Raw genomic sequence first — 22470 nt, forward strand, 5'->3', positions numbered from 1 at the left:
CTTAATCTTCGTTTTGATATCAAATGATTTGAGACTTTATATTTACAATTCTTATTTTAGAATAAGATATCTTTTTTTTAACTATTTAGCAGAGCGTATTAAGGAAATAAAATTTTTGAAGTAAAAAAAAGTAAACATAAGTATTTCATGTCAAAATATTGTAAATTTTAATCAGGAAAAAAATGAATAAATGTCAAGTTTTAATATAACATATTATTAATTAAAAACAATTTTTCTTTTAAATTAATCAATTGTCTCTCTCACACATGCTCAATTTTTTTCATTTTTTTTTTAAAATAATGCAAGAATTATGATTATAAAAGAAGTTCATCCTTTGCAAAATAAAAATCAATTATAATGGAATAAATGGGAATTAATTGATATGTTTAAATGTCATAAGTATAAGCATTATAATAAATTAAAATGAAATCTGCAAAATTATACTATTTCTAATTCCTTGAATTACAAATTTATACCGATTCTTCATCAGATGCAGTAGCTATTTGTTATTTGCATTGCATCTATATGAAAAAAGGATGTACATCAGAAATAATACACATAAAAGTAAATTCTATCTTTTAAGTTAATTACTGTTTTACTTTAAATATAGGTTTTAATTTTTTAAAAAACTGGAATTCAGTATTCGTATCTAGTATTTCATTTTATTTCAGTAGAAAAAATTGAATATTTCTTCCTTGTAATATCAAAAACTGACAATCAAATGTCTTTCAAATAACAAACCCTACATTCATTTATATCCGACTGTCTATATCTAAGAAATTTTACTGCAAAAGGATTGAATTCACTAAAATCCTCTTTATTACATAAATTCATACATTTATTACACTCATACATTCATTTTCTTTATTACATAAATTTCATTCTCATTTGATATATTTATTTTGCAGCGAGGAAAGACACTCAGGCTCCCATGTTCATCACCCATTTGTATGATCAAACTATTGTTGTCGACGATGCAGGAAGACTGGAAGCAAAAATAACCGGAAAACCTGCTCCAGAAGTTACATGGTAATATTTTGCATTTTCCTTCAAAATTAATCTTTCGTATTAACTAAAGATGAGATATCTTTTAATCACTTATATTAATGGATTTTGTTCATATCCGCTGTTTGCAAAGAAAATTATGCGTTATTACTAGATTTCTTTAAAAATAACAAACTGTGGTATTTCAGTATTCATTAATTTATTTTTATCTAAATTGAATCTCAATAGGCTAGAATTAAGAATAAACATTGCATTAATAGCAGTTAGCTTTATTGACAGCAATTTCGACAATAAACTTAGTTAAATATTACATTCATTAAATATCAGGAAGTCATATTTACTGCTCAGATATGAGGATAAGAATGGTTCGTTCTCAACACCCGAGTGGGTACATAAATGATGTGGGGTCGGCTATCCCCTACCGATGACGAGACATGCTTCCCACGAGAAGGATTCTATCGTGGTCATTGATGTCACCGGGCCCATTTTTAGTTCCCGCCAATGCTGTCCAGTAGTCCATTCCTCAGAATAATTCGGAATAGTTATGTGATTACTTTTTTTATAAAGATAATAGCTTCATTGATATATTGTTAAAAACAAAATTATTATTTAAAAAACATTTACAGCATTTTACTATTGATTTCATAAATAGATTTATAAATAAATTAAAGTGATTAAGTTTGCATTTAATACCAAAAAAAGTATTCTAAATTCAGAAATGGATGAATTATTCTGGAATCGAATGATTTTAAAGCATAATATCAGGAGAATAAAATGTACTGTATAGCAAGAATGATATCATTTCTTCTATAAGAAAAAAACTTAATCAAAGTTTTGTAATAAAGCATAAAAAATGTTCTAATTTAAAATTTATATTTGATTAATTTTTTTGAAAATTTTACTTTTGTATGAAAAATGTCACAATATTGAATTGGATGCTCAAATTAGACAAAATTAACAATTTCAAAAAATAATTTCTAATAAAAATATTAAAGTGAAAATTTTCACTTATTTTTTTTTACCATCCATATAGGATAAGTTTTCTGAAAATATTTATCAAATTTATTAAAAATGAATTACATTTTTAGAGCTCAAATATTTTACAGAATTATACTAAACATTAAAACAACCTTGATAATAAGATATAAAGAAAACATGAAAACAAATTTTAGAATTCATGAACACAAAGTAATGGGAACTTTCATGTTTTCAATCTTAAGGTATTAAATACGTTTGGATATTACACATGCTTTTAAGAGAATATTTTTCTAACAGGTATCGAGGAGATGGAGAATTAAAAGCCAATGAACGAACTATCATAAAAAGCGACGCCGACAGCAACACTTACACGCTTACTCTGAAGGATCTGAAAATTGAAGATACTGCAAAATATGCATGCAAAGCAGTCAACAAATACGGAGAAGCTCAAGAAACAGCTCAAATTACGATCAAAGGTAAATTCTTCTGAATTATTTGAAGACTGCAAATAATGATCAAAATCTAAAATACTTCAAGAAATTGTTCACTTTGCAATTTTTTCTGTCTTGCTCAAAGCATTTTTAATTATAGTGTTTAAAGACAAACGGACGTAATTCCACTACGTCATCTTTTGAACTCGACGAAGGATTAAATTTGTTTGGTAAGCTCTCAAGGTCGAATTTTTGAAGAGTATAATACTTTTCCATTATACGAGAAATCAAAATCCCTTGATGAAAACATAATTGCTTATTTTATGTCATTTGTATTTCTTTATATGTCCTGAAATACTACAAATATTGAATGCAAAAAGCTCATGGAATCCAGAGACAAATTGGCTAAATGCATTTGACGTATCATATGAGTATATGTTAACTTCCTTTAAGATCTAAATTTGTCGTTTTATAATGCAACTTTTAGCTAACACTATCATTTTTCAATAACAAGTCTTTAAGCTTGATAAAAATATTATAACCCTTTTTTTCGTAGCGAACATTAATCACCTTTAAACGACTATGTGAATGTTTGCATTTATTGTAAAATAATGTTTATTTTGCAATGTAAAACTTTTCTTCTTGTTCTAAATGATTATGAAAAATGATATAGTGTTATGTTATTGAAATGTTATTGAAAAATGATATAGTGTTAGCTAAAAGTTGCATTATAAAATAACAAATTTAGATCTTAAAGAAAGTTAACATATACTCATATGATACGTCAAATGCATTTAGCCAATTTGTCTCTGGATTCCATGAAGCTTTTTGCATTCAATTTTTGTAGTATTTCAGGACATATAAAGAAATACAAATGACATAAAATAAGCAATTATGTTTTCATCAAGGGATTTTGCTTTCTCGTATAATGGAAAAGTATTATACTCTTCAAAAATTCGAACTTGAGAGCTTACCAAACAAATTTAATCCTTCGTCGAGTCCAAATCATGACGTTGTGGAATTACGTCCGTTTGTCTTTAAACACTATAATTAAAAATGCTTTGAGAGAGACAGAAAAAAATTTGGTGCATGAATTTTTAGACTAAATTTGTTCATATCAAATTTTGGACAAAATCTGTTTACAGGAAGTTAATTGATCAGTCCGAGTGCAAATAACTATAAAATGAAAGGATAAAATTTATGGATATCATGGATAAAACATGGATAAAATTTAGTTTACATTTTTGACATCTAAAATGTAAATACGTTTCAAATTTTGATTTAAATCTGTAAACATTTTGTGTGTCCCCATACATATATATGCTATAATTCAAAAACTCAGAGAATTAGATAAATGAAATTGAGTATGTGCTTTCATTACTGAAATTGTCAAATTTTATTTCCAATGGCTTGACAAAAAGGTGTCCAAAATACATACTCGATTTTCTTCATTATTTTATGAAGCACAAAACGCCCATGTGTGGGACGAATATTTGAGATTTGAATACTCGTGGCATTTACAGACTTAACCAAGGTCCACAATTTTCATAAGGCTCGGGGCGGGGGGGCGGGGAGAATAACATCCTTAATAGAGAGTACATGAAAGAATTTCAGGAAGACATTCCCGCAGGTTTTTATCACAATTCACTGCCATCTTGCTGAGGTATTTACTCTCAACCACAATCTTAAAAAGAGGAATGGGTGCCTTAGTCTTGTCGTACTGTTTTCCTTTCATTCGAGTTTATTTTTAGCACCTGTAAAGCTTTTCAACTTACGAGAACAAAATGTAGTGAATTGATTATTTTGGCGAGTTTTTAGTTTTTATAAAATTGTGCCACTGATAAAAATGTTTTTTTTAAAAAAAGCACTTCTTCATTAGAATTACTTATATTGTTAAGTCTAATTTCTTATTAAACCAATTAGAAGAAACAGTTTGCGTGTTTCAATAAAACTTAAATACCCTGATTCTTTAAAGGTTATTAAGACTATGATTAAGCAATTTAAATAATTTGTCAATATATTTAATTGCAATAATTTGTAATCGAATTTCAAAACATAAATAAAAATTAAGAATAGTTTGATAATATGTAATCCTGTATTTTATGACTAATACATAAGTGGCGTTGATTATTTTATATTTTCGAATTTGAGTTTCAATATTTCCTTTCAAATAATAGATGAATTATTGCGGATTCATTTTTCTCAAAGCATTAAAACACCTTTTTTACTTGTAACCAAATAATCCAACTGTTCATGTCTTTTGTTAAATTACTATATTTGTTATTCATGTCATAGCTTTATTTTGTTTATATTTGTTGTTTCAAATTCTTTTTCCTATATTATAGTAAATTTTAATGGACACTACAAAATTGAATACAAATCTAGATCTAAGATAAAAATTCAAAAAAAAATCCCATTAATATTGCAAAATGAAGATTTATTATTGAGAAAATAAAAATAATTGAATGAAAAAAATTAGTAAATATTTGGATTTTACTTCCTGGCGTTTTTATGATTCTTTTATTGTTCGAATATGAATTGTAAGGTTTGACCGTCACGTAATTTTGATATAATTTAGATATGAGAGAAATTCATAGGTTTTTTTAAATAACAATTTCGAATTAAATTCCTTTCATTAAAATTCTTGCTTTATCAAATCATTTCTTCTAGAACCCGTGGCCCCCAAAATCGAAGAACTGGAGGATCTGGAAGTGAGATATGGAGCTCCTGCAAGACTGAAAGCCAAAATATCAGGCTTCCCTAAACCTGATGTCAAATGGTAAGAATTTTAATTAATAATTTATTTTAAAAACGGTATTGCATAGTGTAGAAAAAATTCCATTACAGAATGTATTATAAAATGAACGCCAAGCATTTCTTGTATCAGAGATGGACTTGATTCTTTGCCAAATTAGTATTTGGCATTCTATTGAAAAACATAGGAAATATGTAAAATCTTTAAATGTTTCAAGCATTTTGGCTATCTATAAAATGTTAACTTTTATACATTACTGTGATATACACATTTTGCCTCTTTTTCTCTTAAAGTTGATTATTTTATTAACTGGATTTCGTTTAATTACGAGTATAATTAAAGTTATGCTGTGTATTGTGAAACAGTAAGAAAATGCTGAGCAATAGTAACACTAGTTTATTATTTTGCGCCCATTCAAAAAAGTTAACTTTTTTAGAAAATAAATGTTTTATTTGATTAAGCATAGTACTTATTATATGAATAAAACGCAAATATTTATTTCGCATTAAGTCACAAAATCAACTATTTTTATTTGTCAATATATTTATCTTCCCGGCATCTGCAAAAAAGGCTTTTAGAAATTGCAATAAATTTTTTGCTGTTGTCTTGTAAATGATACAAAATTAAAACTGCGATTTTTCATTAATATTTAATTTGTAAGAGATAAATCTTATTAGCTAGAATTACTTCAAGAAATATTGAATTTTGTAATAAAAAGCGTATGCAATTGGACAATATATTTTTAATTCTCTAAATTCTTCCTCATTATATCAATTCAGAAAAACTGAATAAATGAAATAATTGAAGAAACTTACTAGATTAGATCTATTCAAATAATGTCCTTTTGCAATCATAAATATTTATTTAGAATAAAACATATACAATTATTTGAATCGATCAGCGTTAAAAATATTTTATAAGTACTGCAATATTTTATATGAAGTACTGCAGCATATATAGAAATAGGTGTTATTTAGCTATAATAATTAAAGCTGAAGCAAAGCAGAAACTTCCGTAAAATTATTAATTTTTATGGAAGTCAGAAAAAAATTAAGGTGCCATCAAAGCGTTATTTTATGGAATTATAAGAGATAAAACATTTTCTTTTTGAAGATCATAAAGCCATTTCTTGGATATTTTGAACCTTTTACTTTTATGGAATGCATGCAAAAAAGGCAAGTCTGTAAAAACTGCTGACAATTGAATTTAATGCACAAATGGTTCTCTTCCTTTTTTTAGGTCTTACTTGACGTATTTAATATTAGGTATTAATAGTTTATTTCTAATTAAAGTATTTAATATTTTTAATAACAAAAATGTTTGTTGGTTTCCAACTACATAATTAGACATAGTGTATATTTAATAATATTTATTTTTACATGAACTTATGTATTTATTTTTTAATGTCTCATAAGATATATTCATATATAATATTTATATTTTCTATTCCAAAACTTTAAGAAAGTTAATTATTTTATTAAATTTTTTTTGTAATTAATTAAATTGTGGTGAGGCAAGTTATAGCACAGAAAAGTATGTAAACTATAGTAGTGTTTTATAGTATCTTCAAAGCATCTTAATGATTTAATATTCCTATATCAAATGTCAAAACTTTGTTGTAAAAATAATTCATTGTTCTTTGAATATACCTGATTCGTACCATGATCGAAATAAGATCATTTATAATAAATATTTTGCTTTCAAATAAAATTATTTTTAACATTAAATATATTACGACTGATCAAATAACGAGTTTAAAACAGAGATTTTAATACAACAGTTAAGTACTAATACTTTTAGCGTAACAGAAATAATAAATTAACAGAATAAATATCTAAATATATAAATAATAAATAGCAGATGAAAATATATTATATAAATTAACATTTATATTAATATAAATTAACAGAAATAAATATCTATTTCATTTTTTCCTAAATTCTCCTAGTTCTGTCATTTGCTTTTCATATGCTTTGTTCCTATTTCCTTTTCGCAGGTTGAAAGGTGACAGTCCCATTAAGGCTAACGAACAGTTTGAAATCTCTGCGAATCCCGAAAGCAAGAACTACGCTTTGTCTATCAAGGCTGTCAAAGTGGACGAAATCGGCTGCTACAAATGCGTAGCTTCCAACCAAGCTGGGGAAGCGTCCGCAGAGTGCACGCTTTCAATCAAAGGTATTAAGAACTCATTATTGAACAAATGAAAATATTATAAAGTTTTTTTTTTCCATAAGGAACTTTGCTTTCGTTTGCAATTCTAGAGAGAGCAGAATATTGCTAATATGAGGATTAATAGTGTACTATATCAGTATTGTAGTATTCATTGTATTTTCTAAAGGAACAGACTTGGATTATTTATATATATTAATGCTAAAATATATAATTCAGTTATTTCATAGGATTCCTAGTTATCTCTTGATTTATCAGTTATTTCATGATCGTGATTTATCAGTTATTTCATAGGATTCCTAGTTATTTCTTGATTTATCAGTTATTTCATAGGATATCTTGTTATCTCTTGATTTATCAGTTATTTCATGATCGTGATTTATCAGTTATTTCATAGGATTCCTAGTTATTTCTTGATTTATCAGATATTTCATGTTCGTGATTTATCAGTTATTCCATAGGATATCTTGTTATATTATGAAATAATTACAGCTTTAATTATTTTATGAAATAATAAATTGTATACTTTAGCTGTAACATATATAACACTAATCAAATACGAAAAAAAAAATGAGTAGAAATTCTTGGAAAGGGAAACCCTTGGAATCGGTAAACTGAAATATTGGTGCTATTGTTTTAGTAAATAAGATGGCTAGAATTTAGCGATAGGCGCCAAATTCAAAAAGGGAATAACGCCAACAATTGGCATTTTCTTTAAGGTCTTACAAAAATTATTAGAATTTGGAGATATGCATCCTATTCCAATGGCAGATCACCAAATCATAGTCATCATTCGTTGTTGACTTGCCGCTGGAATTTGGAAACTTTTTTTCTCCAGATCCATTATTAGAAAATACCGATTCTTCAAATTTTCACAAGAAAAGACAGACACAAATGCTAAATAGTAGTTTAAATTTGTCAAACTATGATCTGGTTTTGAAGATTTATTGTAAATAGATAGTGAACCTCATTATTCTGAACCATGATCGGTCGCATGACGAAAACACCATGTTCCAGACTTCCACTTTATACCGATACGAGTTCCACCTATATGTAAAGATAGAATACATCAAGAAGAAGTGTATAACAAATCTAGACAATAAGTATTCGAGTATAAGATTCAAGTTCATATTCATGAATCAATCTATTGAGCATTTTATTACTACAAAAAAAATGCTTGCTATCGAAGTTGAAAAATGCACAAATATGCAACACTTGAATGATGTCTGAAATTATTTAAATATTCAATGAATTATGATTTAAATCTATTACTGCAACCTCAAAATTAATCTAATCATTAATTCTTAAATCTCGTTTTAAGCGGTTTCTGTAACCGAACTAAATTTCACTTTAGTAAATATCATAGTTTAAATGTTCATATGCAGGGTATTATTATTTGTAAATTATTATCTGTATTGTCGCGCAATAAGTTTGATGTAAAAACTATCGAAGGGCTCTAAAAGAGAGACTGATTGGATGGTTGTAGGGTTTAATGATGCAAGAGTCCTTTTTTTTTTTTTTTTTGTCATAATGCATTTAACATATTATATATTATTGGGCATCAAAATGTCACACGTTGACATTCTGTAACTTAGGGTAATAGATGCTCATTAGAAAAAGCATTTTCTTATCAAAATTTTAATTAGATTATTGATTCAGAATTTATCGAAATTTCAGTATTTTTTCTTAGTAAACAACCATTTTGCACCATTTTAAAGTTTTAACAATGAGCTTTTCAATGATACCCAATTTTATTTCGATGCTATTTTCCTTTAATTTCAATAATTTCTTAAAAATATTTCTTGTAATAATATTTTTTATATATGATGACGAAAGCATCGCAGTGAATACAATTTTGTTCACGTATATGTATTTTTTTTTCAATTAAAAATAAATTTTCAAAAATAATATGAAAAAAAAAACTAATCGCATTGTTTTTAATTATATAAAACGTCATTGTACTACAATGTGTCCAAACTAGGTATTAGAATCTCATTTAATTTTGTTTTAGGTCTTTTTACTTTCTAAAAATATAATATATGCAAAGAGAAAATATCATCATAAAAATTCTACCTTGAGACTTTGCAGAATTTCCACATATCACTCAGGAAAAAACATTTTTTTAATTACATTTTTCAGTCGCTGAATACAATAGATCAAACCTGCTTTAAACTAGATGAATGAAATTTGATATGTAGTCTATATATATCAAATTTGTAAGTTCTATCAAATTTTAAATGAAATTCTTTCACAAGAAGTTTGTCTGTCTATCCGAATACAAAGTAACTGTAAGATGTCAAGAAATATATGAATAAAATTTGGTAGAAGCATCTTAAGTGAAGATCTGCATCAAATTAAGAATTAAATCCGTATTGGGGTTGACCTCTGTCGATCTGTACATTCGTATGCATGTAACGCGTAAACGAATCAGCTTAGATAATGAAATTTAGTAAGCGACTTTGTTACTATAATTGTTCTGTATCAAAACTTGATTTGAATCGGTGGAAGAAAGATATCCAAAATGTATACACGTATTTCTTCTTTGTTACAAAGAGCAAAATACTCATTTATGGGGCTCTGTAAATAATAACGAAACCATTTATATCGTTAACGACTTTGTCCAAGGTTTGCACTTTTTTTAAAAAGAGAAAAAAAAACACTTTTTTATTGCAAAAATTTTAAGAATACTATTCTTTTTAATTTGACTCAAGTTGATCAAAAACTTCATAAATACTGGTATTCAAGCATGCCTCTAAACCAAATTTAAACTCTTAATTTAATTTTCTTTAAACATATTCCAATAATAACAGATAAAAATAATAAAATAATGCAGTTTTAGTATTTTTTTTTAACTTTTAAAGTTTAATTAATTCCTTTTGGTTTAAATTTATTTTACAGGACAATTACCTGTGTTTGTCAGGGATCCTAAAGACCAATCTCTTGACATTGGGGAACAATTCAAGTTCGAAGTTGAAGTGCATGGCTTCCCTGAGCCTGAAATAACATGGTAAAAATACTTTTATTTTATTTAAACTAATAATTTTTAATTAAACTAATTAAATTAAATTACATTTTTTAATTAAACTAATTAAATTAAATTACATTTTTTAATTACACTTTTTTATTAAACTAATAATTTTCTCTTATAATAACTTATTAAATATTATAAATGCATTTGAACTTCTGGGTTGAATCTGCAGTCCTTATAAAAGGAACAGTGTATCAAATTTCTTCTTATTTTTTTAAAATTTTGGTCTAATATCATACATATTTTCTAAAAAGCATTTTCAGCACCCTGGCTACAGTTACATCTGCTTCATATATATATATTATTAGTTGCAGGAATTCAGAAAACGTTTTTGTGTAAAAAAAGAAAAAAAAAGTTGAAAAATTTTTGTGCCTTAAAATGTTTGTGAAAAGTAAGCGAAATTTTTTATTCAGAAAATAGAAGAAATTTTTTTAAAAAATTGGCATGTTACCAAAACAAAGTTCTAACAAGAGATGACATCTAGTAAAATCATTAACTCTAAAATTTGCAAAGATGAAATTCCTTTTAATAATGGATGGTTGCATCGTTTGAGCTCAAGTAGAAAGATGCATCAGTCTCTTTTCTACTAACAAAAATTCAAGAAAATGAGTGTCAAAATAGCGAGAAATTGAGTACTCAAGCCAGCTAGGACGAGCGTGAGTAGAAATGTGCCTTAGTCATCTCTTTACAAAAGAAAACATCTGAATTAGGCTTAACAGAAATGTGTTGATCACGCATTAAGCGATCTGCTACTGCTTGCAGATGTTTTCGTTTTTCTTGGCGGTTAGATTCTAGACTGCACGTTCTGTTACTGCATGGAGAAAAAGAAGATATTCCATCCAATTTCCAAGAGAGGTATACTTGTAAGAATGATTAGTTGCATGTGATAGTTAAGAATTAGCACTAGTATTATTATATTAATTTAAATGCATTCTGCACTGTTGTGATAATGTGAAATATATTTTATAAGAAGTTAAGTTAGGCCTTTTGAAAAAGAAGACAAAAATCTTAAGAGTAAGAAAATATTTTAATAAATAAAATGAATCCCACTGAAAATTTCTTTTGGGCAGAATACCATTATGTATATGTTTTGCTGAAAAAATTAAACATATACCATTTAAATTTTTTTTTATTTTACTATATGTATTAAAAATTTAGAAGATGTATTTTCAAACAAAGCTACCTAAAAGAAGCATAATGTACAATTTTATTTCATGAGAAATTATTTATTATTTGTCAAAAGCAACATTGTAACAAAAAATTTTATATTCGTGCTTCTAATCATTTTTATTACAGATTTTATTCTATGCAGTTTAATATTAATGCATAATTAAATCAAACTGAATGTTAAATCAACATTCAGTTTGATTTAATTAAAATGAAAAAATTTACTTATTGATTAACATAAAATTTTACCAATATATGAATAAAATTTTGTCTTAATTCTCCTAAGAAAACAGTTGAAAATTTCGATTCCATTTAAATAATACGAAATCTTTTAATCGCAAAGTTTTTTTTTTTTTCCCAAAGTTACTTCGAAAATAATTTTTTCTGAATAAATAAGATATAACGATAAGAATTACAAATGATTTACGTTTTCTAATAAATTGATAGAATTTCTATAAAAATTAATCCACAAAATATTATTTTTTTACAAAAATGGTTGACTATAATTTAATAAAATCTATGGTATTTAATTTATTAATGTAATTTATAAAATTAATGATCATACGATTAAAAAGTTTTATTATTTTAATATGAAGTAAGAATTAAATATAGAAATTTATCTTATTTACAACTCATTAATTTAATAAACTTGTTATACCCATCTGCTCAATGCCGTTTCATTTTGCTATATTCATTCGTGTTTTATACTTCCAAAAGTTGTTTATTACAATAATTTCTTTGCGTTTTTCTTGTTAGGCTTAAGGCTAATAAACCCGTTGAAACCAACAGCCATTTGAAAACAACAAAGAATGGAGATGTTTATACGCTTGAAGGTACTGTAAAAGCTATTGAAGATGCAGGTGTCTTCACTTGTAAGGCTATCAACAAAGCTGGTGAAGATACGAGGAAGGCGACCTTGAAGATTTCTGGTTGGTTAATCTTTTAACCATTTAAAGGGCCATTATTTTTTTCTAGTCATATTATGTTAAAATATTTTTAGGCTTGAAATTAGAATAAGAAAAGAGATTCATTTAGCTTATTAGATAAATTTAATTAATTCATTAATTTGGTTAATTAATAATTAAGTACAAATCAAGACGCATCATTTTGTGTAAGATAAAGAACTGAAGTATCTCAGTTTCTGTTTTTCTAAAAACATTTATCAGAACTTATGCCAACCTACATAGTTTCATACAAAGATTGATAAATTTGGTGGGAAGCATACTTCCCACGGCCCTAGAATGGGTTAAGATAATATTTCATTTGATTATCAAAATACTTTTCTTTGCAAGTATTCTTTATAATACGACAATGTTGACAGACTGGTAAATCATTTGTAAATTACATTGTGCGGGATACATGGTAGAAAAAATGTTTGAAATATTGTATACAATGCACTATGGATCTGGAATTAACAAATTTGGCAGCATGGTTTAGTAGACGCTCACAAAATAATAGTTTTTCAAAATCGTTATCATACTTTTAATTTAAAAAAAATAATCAGAATAGTGATGTTTTCACTCAATAACGTTGATCAGATAATTGTACAAAAGTCAATTTTTAAAATTTAAATATAGACTTTTCCGTGGTATCAATTTATTTCTATATACATTTTTTCTTTAATTTTAATATAGTGTATTTTAGAACGATACAATACATAGCTTTAATTACTGAATTTATTTACTAAAACTATACCAATACAATTTTTTGTGTGAATATTATCGCTGCTTTATGAATAAATTTTTAAAAAATCGTCTTAAAAATATTAGGACGATTTTTTGCTATGATTTTTGGATTAAATGTCCAAATCTCTCTCTCTTTTTTTTCTACTTTTTTGTACACGAAGTATACTCAGAAAAGATATCGTAACCTTAAAAATACTCAAACTCGGGATTTTCTCGAATCTTCGCATTTCAGACCTCCTTGTATCCAAAAAATACAGTTTTGGCATTATGTGGCATCTGTGTGAACACGATAATTCAAAAACGCTTTAGCCTAGATGGATGAAATTTAGTTCATTAACATCAATTTTACAGAATTCTGTCAAATTTTGAATGGAATCCATTTTGAGGAAATCTGTCAGTCTGACTGCCCGAAAATGAGGTAACTGATAACTTCCAAAGAGATAAATGGATAAAATTTGGTACATAAATTAAATGCCGAAGTGCAAATCTGAAGCAAATTTGAAACCAAATCCGTCAAGGAATTGACCTGTGAATGAATTCCTTGAACTGTGAATGGCGTTCAATGAATGAAATTCGATATACGATTTTGTGATTACAACTGTAGTTCTGTGTAAGATCTTGGTTTCAAGCATTCGGGAAAAAAAGCTTTCAAATTAATCATTCTGTGCTCTGGTGCTTTTGAATTAAACGCATTTCATCAATTAATCATTAAAGATCGTAAACTAATAGACTTATTAAAACTATTGTTCACAACGGATGCAATAAATTCACATGTGTATTTATTAGAGATTATGTTAGAAAAATTCAAGGAAAAACACTGCTATTGATTAAATGTCATTTCCAATAAATGATCTTATAATCAATGGAATTTGATATAATTTACTCAGAGTGCTAACTTTTCCTTAATGATGGATGTTACAAATATTTTCAGGTTATTGATACACAAATTTTTAATGTTTTAAATAGATCTTAGAGGTTTGCTCCACATGAATGAAAGCATATAGCCATAGAAGATTAATTGCTCTCTACGTCTTTAAAATAAAATTACATTTATTATAGATGTATCAAACTTTCCGTTTAAGGTTTATTGTATTAAATGTGAAACTTTCTCTTTTTTTTTTTATGTATAGATTTTGCCCCTAAGATCACTGAAAAATTGCCATCATCAGTTGATCTTACCGAAGGAGAACCACTGAAATTAAAAGCCAAAATTGCAGGAAAACCCGCTCCAGAAATCAAATGGTAATAAACACTTTATATTAATTTGCGCTTTTACTTAAAATTTGCGCTTTTACTTAAAATTTGCGCTTTTACTTAAAAATTATTATTTTCTACACTAGCACTTTCGAAGTATATTTTTAAATTTATTATTCTTAAAATATAATTTTTTTAAATTAAAATTATTTTTTAAAAAATTTAATAGGAATTTTAATAAAAGATACATTTTAATTGAAAATTTCGATAGTCAGATTGCAGATATTTTTGGCTGAAAAATGCATTTTCTTTCTGAAATATTAAATAGCTTATCGCAGTATTAAATGTATTAAGTAAATTAATTCCTCAAATTTAATTAAAACCAGCAATTAAGATAATAATAAATGTTAAGAAATCAAAATTTTAAAAAATTCATAAAAATTCTACATATTTGAACACTACTAATTATATGCCGCATATAATAAAATTGAATTCAATCTTAAAATTATATTTGTGCTTACCAACGACATTTGATCAGATACTAGGATTTACTAATTAATGCATTTACTTTTCTTCTTTTATGAAAACAAATTGTTTTGCAGGAATAAAACATTCTGAAGTAAAATTCGCAATATTACTTTTGCATTTTGAATCTAATAAGATATGATTTCTTTTCTTAATATTGCCACGTAGAAAAAAATAGCGTAGATAAACCGTGTGTTAGCTCAAGTCAAAGATAAGATTAGCTAATCTCAACTCGAGACTTTATTCAAGGAACTAAACTTTACATCCGTTTTTATCCACAAGACGAAATGACTCAAATCTTCCAGATTTAGAAAGATACAGAAATTATAAGAACATTCTAGAACAAACGAGAAATAACAGAAAGTAAATCAATAACAAAAAAATTTGGCAACTTATCTGCAATCAGATACTAATTTGCGAAGTGTTGCTTTCAGTTCATAGCATTCTACCATTGAGCCATTCAGTCCGCGCCAAGTTAGAACAAGTTTTGTTACAATATGATGATCAAGATGCTACTTCTTATCTTACGTTGTAATATTATATATAAAAATTTTAATTAGTTATATTAAAGACTATTTAATTATTTATATGCTAATGTAAATTATATAAATGTTAAATTAATTTTTAGTTTAGTTTAGCAAGTTTTTTAGCTTTGCCTTATTTCATTTTGTGATAAAATCGTACGAAAGACAAATATTTTATTTAGTAAGCATTGATAACTGATGGAAATAAATGTTCACAATAACGCTTTGCATTTTCAAATAGCATTTCTGATATTGCATAATAATATATCTCAATTGGATAATAATATTTCAGGGTGAAAGATGGTAAGCCTTTGAGGCAAAGCAGTCGGACCAACATGTCTGTATCTCCAGATGGTACGGCCGAGCTCAGCATAGCTGATATGACCCACGACGATGCAGGCGTCTACAAAGTAGTGGCAACGAATGATAAAGGACAGACTGCTTCGGAATCCAGCGTTGGAGTTGCTTGTAAGTAAATATATAGTCACAGGCGAACTCGTAGAGGCCCCTTCTTATTTTGAAACTTTTTTTCTGTTAATAATATAGAGATATTTAAAGCAGTTGTATAAAACGATTTAACCTCTTTATTAACAAGGATCAGAAAAATTAGACCAAATACAGAAAGAAGCAAGTTTTATATGAATACGAATGCTTCACGTGACAATGAAATAAATTATTGCTCAAATGTTATCCTTGTGACTAAGGAGGTACCTTGTGACTTCACTTGGTCACACAGACAACATCCTTACAGTTATTTCTTTCCTTATCACCTAACTCAACCATGCCTGTTTCAGTTGTGTGATTATTCACTATTGTGCTCAGAGTAATCATTAAGACGTATACATTTCATTGAAAATAAGCTAGAAGTTATTTCAAAATATTGAAATTGCCACATGAGAACATACCTACGGCTATCGAATATTCACACATGATTGTGATCATACTTCGCGATGTTTAGTGTGAAATAAACTATCGCATGTATGTTGCCATGTGACCAGGAAGGGGAGTCACTTAGGGCAATTTATACATACTAAGCTTTTTTTATTTTCTGCTCATTATTCTTATGTATTATATTGTAACTTTCCTCTTTTTATTGTTTTCAATGAAATATATTTATTTACAATCGGTGCAATCGCTTTAAGACTTCATATGGCGGCTGTGACATCTAAATCATCCTAGCAATATTAACTAAATAGTGTCGAATTTTTTAAAATTGTGGAAAATTATTTCTTTATGAATAGAAAACTAAACTCAACACAGCAGTCCATGTGGGCCAAGGCCTGCAGCGCTCATATCCGCTTTCTTGACCGAGGAAACTGGGGTGCAAGACATATGTCCCGGTTAGGTGGTCAGCCTAAAGCCGCGGTCCAACGGCCGGATGATCTTCACAGATGTGGTCATAAAACTGTCACCCCTCCTTCGTGGTTTCACCCCCACCTGTGGCAGCGGACCCACGACCAGAGAAATCTTCAGACGGCACGCGTTCCCCTTTCGACCGCTCAAAACCCTCAGTTTCTTTGACTCCCTTCCCCCCCATAGCCCAAACAAATTTTCCGGCTCTTTGATGTTTATCCATCTACCGACATTTTGCGGGAAACTACAGGCGTACTACAGGCGTACCGCGGGCGATGGGGGAGTGTGGTCCCCTAGTGGGTTGGATGTCAGATTTATGACCAAATCCGTGAGGTCGCAGGTCGTTGGACCGCCGCTTAACGCGGAGCCCCCAGTGTTCAGTTCCCAAGCATGCTTGGTCCTCAGTTCATCGACCCACTGAAGAGATGAAGGGCTGAGTCGACCTTGTCCAGCTCGAGGATCGAACCGAGGATTTTCATGAATATAAACTTGTATATTGCATTCGTATTATTGTTTCAATTTGGGCTGATAGTTTCAAGTTTAATCAAAATTGATTCTTTTATTTAAAGTATTATCTTAACTTGATATTTTTTATTTCTTAATTTTCTCATCTCCAGAAGTCACTTATTATTAACTTACCTCTTATATGAACAATCTTTAACAAGATTTCATGGACTGGCTCTTAACAAATTAATACTTTAGTTTAGATAGAAATAAGAAGCAAACACATTTTTCTTCAATGAAAACTAAGGAAAAATAACTCTAATTGCCCAAGGACTAATTCAAGAATTTGCAGGACAACCAAATGTCCTGTAATTTTTCAGTTGTAAGATATATTTATGAACTCTTTTAAATTAATCTCCTTTCCTGTTAACTTATTTCAAAGGCTGTAGTTTGAAATGAAAAAGTTTTCCATGTATCTTTGTGCTTGATGGAAAATCAATTTGAAAAAAGTCAACCTTTTACTATATCGTATATGAATGCTCTTCTACGTTTGGCACTCTTAAAAATTAATGAATTCCACCACTACTAATCATTTCTTGTGCTACAAGTGGAATATCAACCATTACTTCCTTATTTTTTCAGTCCGTCCTAAAACTACAAAACCTTTCGTGGGACAACTACATCCTGTAGAAGCTGTTGTTGGAAAGCCAATCGTGTTGGAAGCCAAAGTAACTGGAAATCCGAAACCTAAAATTGAATGGTAATGTTTAAATAACTTTGTTTCCTCTGTATAAATTCATTCAATTATACATAATGTAATTGGACATAGATACTAATAAATTGAATATGCGGTAGAATATAGAAAAGGCAACAATTTTCATTATAAAAATAAACATGAAACGCAGAATAAAATGAAAATAAATCTGTGTTCTCCCCATCACTTTCTTGAATACTTAGATAATCTAGCACCTCACTTTCTGTTTTTTCTATCATCCTGTGCATCATCTTAACATAGAGTGATGGTGGGGTTGTGGAGGAAGGGAGGTGGGAAACTTTCTAAAATTGCAACATTCCTCAAGCATGACCTTCTAGCCAGACTACCATGTTTAGTGATACATTTTGGCTCATTTTATGTTCTGTTAACGAATATACTCTTTAAATATCAGAGCGTTTTTAGATGATCATGTTACATGCATACGAGCAGACAAACTTCCATATCGAATTTACAAAGCTCTGTCGCTGTTACAAAGCTCTGTCTGTAAACTCAATGTGATTTTTAGATACTCTCCTCTGCATCGATTAGATTCAAAATCTGGCGCATATCTAGAACGTAGTGCTTGTTTATTTTTACACTTCCTGTTATAAATCGCCACAACATTGCTAATCAACGCTAGCCAAAGATGCCAACCATCTCTGCAAAATCTTGGCATCTTATATATAATGGAGCTTTGTGATTTTGGTGTAATCTGAAAATTGCCAAGTAAACCCGGAAGCCTTTAAAAAAAATAAGAACCATTTTGATTAAAAGACAGCAAACTAATTTTTATTAATCTAAGTAACTGCATTTTCAGACAAACGAGTGGTGAACTCTTAAATGCATTGAATGCAAAATTAGCAAAGATGCATTGAATGCAATTAATGAATTTCTACAATTATGACGATAAATTTGCATTCTAAATTTCATACATATAACTTTGCTTTTTTAAGTGATAGCATTCACGTGCATACGGAAATCCGTCATGCAGAAAAACTTCTGCTTGATGGATTTTGGCCGTATTTTCAGAAAAATCATTACATTTCGTGTTAAAACTTTGTGTATCAACTATCATCGGTCTAGATGAAATATTTTTTGAGTTATATTTACAGAGAGACAAATGGACATATTTGTAAAATGCTTTTCGGACTCAAGGAGATATAAAATATAGATTTGTCAAAATCTTAGTCAAATTTTCAGACGATTACAGAATTTTCTTTATATATATTGTATAAGAAAAGCAATAAGTGAGTTTCATCATGGAAATATAAAAGAAACAAATTTTATATTTAAAATAATTGATGAAACTCACGTCTCTTCGTTAAAATGTCTCACAGCATCAATGGAGTGAATGATGTTTTTAGGAATTGACAGATTCGCGTCATGAGTGCACAAATACGCGATACTTGGGTATCTTTTAGATCGCTTTCCACTTTTCATGCATTGCAGTTATTGAACGCTTATTTGAAAAACTCTTGTATATTTATTTTCTCGAAGGTATCCATTATTAAAATTATTTTTATGGCATTGTGTTGTAAAAACTGTAAATTTTGCAACATAATTTCTTCTTAATTCAATCATACCTTACTCAATCCCTCCTTAATTCAATTATACCTAGGGATTGCAATACCGGACCAAAAGTTCAATACCGGTATTCGGTATTTTTTAAATCTTAATACCGGTATTGGAAATTTTTAAAAAAAGAAAGCACAGCTGTTTCTTTAATTTGCCAGTTTTGTTAGAGAGTGTAAATATCAAAAAAAATAATTTGTAACTTATAAATTATAACAGTACATAATCACAAAAAAGTAAAGAAACATCCTATTTATTTAAATCACAAAAAAGTGTAAATATCACTATTCAGTCTGGGGTACTATTACAAATTTTTGAAATGTGATCTTAAAAAAACATAATGCATCAATTGTACTGTCATTAAGCCTGAAAAGTAATTTTGTGTAAAAATGACCAGCTGTCGAAAACGCTCTTTCGGCATCTACGCTAGTGGGTGGTACTGTTAGCAATGCGCAATATACTTTTTCCAAGTATTTACCACTAAATCCCTCTTCAAATTAATCTATTTATCGTCGGATGGTTTCGGATATAGCTATATTGTATTGCATTTTAATTTGTTAGTTTTTATTTATTTATTTATCACTAATTTTAATTTTTGTTCAAGAGACAATTCCTTTTCACTATCGATATTAGTGTCATCATAATCTTTGATAACTGTACCGAATTCTTCTGAATGTGAATAGGTTTGTGGGTAAAAAATTTTAATAAAATTGACTATAAACTTGATCAGATTCGAATTGATTAATCTCTTTTCTTCTTTTTCATTTTTAAAATCACTGTAATTATGTAAATACCGTAAGACATTTCTACTTCGGTATGCCTTTCTTCTGTGCGATATTTCAATGTAATGTATAATTCTTTAGATAGTGATGTGTGCTGTTCTTTCAGTGACTGCAACATCAAATTTATTGTTGCATTAGCTGTTAATAAATTAGAATCTCTCCGACATAATGCTTCAAAAGCCAGTTTTATTGCAAGTGGAGCTGATACAGTTCTGGATGTCAATTCGAATCACTATCTGGAAAATTAATTTGCAGGTTTAAGTTGATTATTGCTTTTTGGATTGGATTTCTCAGTTTCAAAAATCGTTCCATCATTAGGAGAAAACTGTTCCAACGTGTTTTAGAATCTAATATTAACATATATTCTGTTTTATTTTCAGTTAGTATATATTTTTGTAATGTGGCATTTTTTGTAGGGGAACGTTTAAATATCTTAAAAATTTTCGCACTTTATAAATTATAGGATGCAATTCTTGATGGGTTAATATTTCATCCTCATTAGCAATATCTTCTTCAACAATTACATTGTCATTATCTTCATTGTCAATATCACTCTCACTCTCTTCAAAGTCAGAATCCAAAGTTTCTATATCCATAGTATTTGGATTCTTATGTTCTTTATTTTTTGATATAATACATCTATTACTCCTAATTAAATTCCATGAGCATAGCACAACTTCAGATTTGCACCTATCAACTTTCCAACTTTTTTCATAATTGTTGCTCCATCAGTCGTTAAGGATACAATATTTTCTTTCAGGGATAATCCATGTTTCGCTAATTTATATTTAAGCAATTAATTAAGCCGTTAATTAGTTAATTAATTTCGCCAGTTAGAGAGACATAAAAACAAAAACGTATACTATTTTGCTATGTTGGCGATCCCTGAACATATAGCGGAGACAATTTAAAAAATTTCTAGTAAATACCGAAAAACCGGTATTTAACTTGTGAATACCGGTATTACAAAATTGTACAAATGTCTCAAAATACCGGTATTCGGTATCCCGGTATACCGGTATTGCAATCCCTAATTATACCTTACTCAATCACTCCTTAATTCAATCATACCTTACTCAATCACTCCTTAATTCAATCATACCTTACTCAATCACTTTTTAATTCAATGACACCTTACTCAATCACTTTTTAATTCAATGATACCTTACTCAATCACCCCTTAATTCAATTACTTCTTACTATTGCGAATGCCATTCTTATTTTACCATGCGTATTACATTTGCGTAATACTTGACTGAAGATTGCTTTTACGAAATCTAATTTGTCTTTATTTAGTATTAGAAAAATCTCAATAGATTGTAAGAGGTAGGTTTTAACTCTTCCGATTTCTTTTATTTTACAGGTTTAAAAATGACACTAAAATTGAATCAGATAAACACGTCAATTTATCCGAAGGAGAAAACAAGGCTATTTTGACCATTGAAAAGGCTGAAATGAATGATGCTGGTGAATACAAGTTGACTGCCACAAACGAGTTAGGAGAAGACAGTTCATCGGCACCTATTAAAGTATCTGGTAAGCACATTGTGAACAATTAAAATCAGGATAAAATTATAAATCCTCTCCTAACACTCTATTTTTAATTAAAAAATACTGAATAGTGTAATTTTACTGCCGATTTAATGAATGTAATCAGCTGATTAGTATTTACAAAAATAATAACATTTGGTAGCATTTTCAGTCAGATATTAATGAACTTTTTTATCTAGAACCTGGGAAGAAACCAGTGATTGTGAAAGAACTAAAGGCAGGAAAAGTTTTAGAAGGAGAAGAAGCGAAACTCCAAGTTGTTGTATCAGGGCAGCCAATGCCAACCATTGCCTGGTATGACATTTTTGACTTATGATACTAACATTCACTTATTCAACAACATTCAATGGTTAATTTATTAGAAATGGAATTTTCAATTCAAATTAGTTCAATTTATTTCGAATTTCCGAATTATGTTTAGCTCAGTTATATAGATTAGTTTTAGGATATATAGGATCAATTTTATGATGGATAGTGTAGACGTAATAATGTAATGTAGACTATTGAAAAATAGACGATCCTTCTGTTCAACTCTTTTTTTAAACTTAGACGA

The 22470-nt window shown here is 28.5% G+C and overlaps 1 protein-coding gene across 5 annotated transcripts in view; it reads left to right on the forward strand.

Annotated features, from left to right (window-relative positions):
- LOC129974984 (obscurin-like) overlaps nucleotides 1-22470 on the forward strand; it is a 236724-nt gene that overhangs the window by 140448 nt on the left and 73806 nt on the right. For all 5 annotated transcript variants that reach the window (XM_056087826.1, XM_056087825.1, XM_056087828.1 and 2 more), the window contains 11 exons: nucleotides 909-1029; nucleotides 2281-2459; nucleotides 5085-5193; nucleotides 7166-7344; nucleotides 10237-10345; nucleotides 12290-12462; nucleotides 14349-14460; nucleotides 15754-15929; nucleotides 17901-18018; nucleotides 21730-21902; nucleotides 22097-22211. In XM_056087826.1, coding sequence (XP_055943801.1) covers nucleotides 909-1029; nucleotides 2281-2459; nucleotides 5085-5193; nucleotides 7166-7344; nucleotides 10237-10345; nucleotides 12290-12462; nucleotides 14349-14460; nucleotides 15754-15929; nucleotides 17901-18018; nucleotides 21730-21902; nucleotides 22097-22211 — 1564 coding nt within the window. The remainder of the gene's footprint in view (nucleotides 1-908; nucleotides 1030-2280; nucleotides 2460-5084; nucleotides 5194-7165; nucleotides 7345-10236; nucleotides 10346-12289; nucleotides 12463-14348; nucleotides 14461-15753; nucleotides 15930-17900; nucleotides 18019-21729; nucleotides 21903-22096; nucleotides 22212-22470) is intronic.

This window comes from Argiope bruennichi, chromosome 7, assembly GCF_947563725.1.
Source record: "Argiope bruennichi chromosome 7, qqArgBrue1.1, whole genome shotgun sequence".
NCBI classification, from domain to species: Eukaryota; Metazoa; Arthropoda; class Arachnida; order Araneae; family Araneidae; genus Argiope; species Argiope bruennichi.